This window comes from Mandrillus leucophaeus, unplaced genomic scaffold (genome assembly GCF_000951045.1).
Source record: "Mandrillus leucophaeus isolate KB7577 unplaced genomic scaffold, Mleu.le_1.0 Scaffold190, whole genome shotgun sequence".
NCBI classification, from domain to species: domain Eukaryota; kingdom Metazoa; phylum Chordata; class Mammalia; order Primates; family Cercopithecidae; genus Mandrillus; species Mandrillus leucophaeus.
Window position 1 is genome coordinate 3,198,438 of NW_012101921.1, and position 2,336 is coordinate 3,200,773.

Sequence of the window (2,336 nt, forward strand, 5' to 3'; positions counted from 1 at the left end):
AAAGATAAAATGCCCACAAATGTCATTATTATTATATTAGTATTAAAGGAAAAAAATTACATCAAGTACGTGAATGATTTTGCTGGTTGGAATGTACTGGCAGAGCACAACACAACGCCACCTGCAGGTGGATAAGCTTAACAACTCTTTTTTTTTGTTTTGTTTTTTTTAAACAAATGCTTTTAGAGGTGATTTGAGAAATAAACATCTTCAACTTATTCAAAGATAATTACTTTGTGTGATCTCATAAAATAATGCACATATATTTTTCTAAAGTAAGGTAAAAAGATAAAATAAGTTTCCATATAATATAGCAAGCAAAAAAAGAAACCTACTAGTAAAAAATACAAGGATTGTGGCCTAAATTATCAAATTATACTTTCTGTAAGAAGCAAATTTACTGAAAAATTGACTCTATGTAGCATGCTTCCTGTCTAAAGTACATGATTTGGGTTATTCTTAATAAAAAACACATTTATCAGAAAAGTTATTACTGTGTATGTATCTATACATTAATATGCATAATTTTAACATTAAAAACATCTTATATGAGAGATGACACTGAACAAACAGCACTAGAAAAAACTAAAAGAATATACATCGAAAATGTTTATAGTGATTATCTTTGTGAGATGGACTTACAGGTGACTGTTACTGTCTTTTTGTTATTGTTGCTTTATGTGAAATTTTGGAATTGTCTCTTATTATAAGAGAAAAGGGTCATCAGAAGGAATCAGACAATGCAAAAAAAATTCTTTTAATTCCCTTCTTTAAAAATATTTTTAATTTTTTTTTTAAGAGACAAGGTCTCACTCTGCTGCCCAGGCTGGTGCAATCTTATCTCACTGCAGCCTTAAACTCCTGGGCTCAAGCGATCCTCCCACCTCAACCTCTCAAGAGCTGGGACTACAGGTGTGCACCACCATATCCAGCGAATTTTTTTATTTTTTGTAGAGACAAGGTCTAGCTAAACTCCCCAGGCTAATCTCAAACTCCTGGCCTCAAGTGACCTGCCTGCCTTGGCCACCCAAAGTGTTGGGATTATAAGTGTGAGCCACTGCACCAAGCCAAAAATATTTTTTAGACATACTCTAACTCTCAATAAAGTACAATTCTAAAAAGAAGATGCACTTACCAAATGAGGAATCTTTTCAGATGGGTGAAACATAGTCTTAATAAAAAGAATAATAGCTAATCCAGATGTGCTCTGTACAGTCTGTAATAGATCATCTATTTGACAAAAAAGAAGACAGCTTATGTTAAATAATGAATATTCTGTTACATTGGAAAGAGCAGATGCTGAGCAGCCAGATAGGCCTGGCTACAATTTCTAGTCTGACCACTTCCTGGGTGAATAGGTCTTACATAAATTATTTTAAATCCCACAAACTCTGTTTTCTCTTCTGTAAAATGGGATAACTCTTAACTGACACAGTGTCAGGTTTAGATGAACAATGAACATAAAGGCTTTTTAGAAGCAGTCTCACTCTGTTGCCAGGTCGGAGTGCAGTGGCATGATCTTGGCTCACGGCAACCTCTACCTCCCGGGTTCAAGCAATTCTCCTGCCTCAGCCTCCCGAATAGGTAGAATTACAGGCGCGTGCCACCACACCCAGCTAATTTTTGCATTTTTAGTAGAGACAGGGTTTCACCATGTTGGCCATGATGGTCTCGATCTCTTGACCTTGTGATCCGCCCGCCTCAGCCTCCCAAAGTGTTGGGATTACAGGCGTGAGCCACCGCGCCTGGCCGAATATAAAGGCTTAACTTTAAGCCCAGCATATAGATACTCAATAAATGTGATTCCTTGCTCTCTCCTCTAACATACACTTTCTTCCTCTCCAACTACTGCTTCCCAGAACACCTAACAGCAACACCACCTGTCCCTTCCTCTCCACCAATGCCTCTGTATCCCAATCACCACAGACATAGACTTTTTCAAAAAGAGATTTCAGGGCTTGTGTAAGTGCTAACTACAAACTTTGCTAGCACTGACACTGTACCCATAGCAACCAGTTTTGACTTGGTATCTTCTTTTTGTTTTATCTCTATTAGCCTCTAATACCATGGTGAATTGTTCAACCTGGGGAAAGAAGTATGACATCATAAACTACGTACTAAATATCCATTGTGCCCTTTATCCCTGATAACAAAACTGTGACTTTGATTGGGGAAGCCACATGCCCAGCCAAAAGCAGGATACCTGCTTCTTCAATCTTCTTTGCAACTAAAGGTAGGTATATAAGAGGGTTCAGGCCAATTGGATGTAAGCCAGTCACTTGAGTATCCTGATTAAAAGTAAAGATGCAACTGGCCTTCCTTCTTCCTGCCTTGAA

General features: G+C 37.7%; 1 protein-coding gene across 1 annotated transcript in view; it reads right to left on the minus strand.

Moving 5' to 3' along the window:
- THADA (thyroid adenoma associated) overlaps positions 1 to 2,336 on the minus strand; it is a 376,494-nt gene that overhangs the window by 350,010 nt on the left and 24,148 nt on the right. The window contains exon 8 of the mRNA XM_011978219.1: positions 1,136 to 1,230. Within this exon, the coding sequence (XP_011833609.1) occupies positions 1,136 to 1,230 (95 nt within the window). The remainder of the gene's footprint in view (positions 1 to 1,135; positions 1,231 to 2,336) is intronic.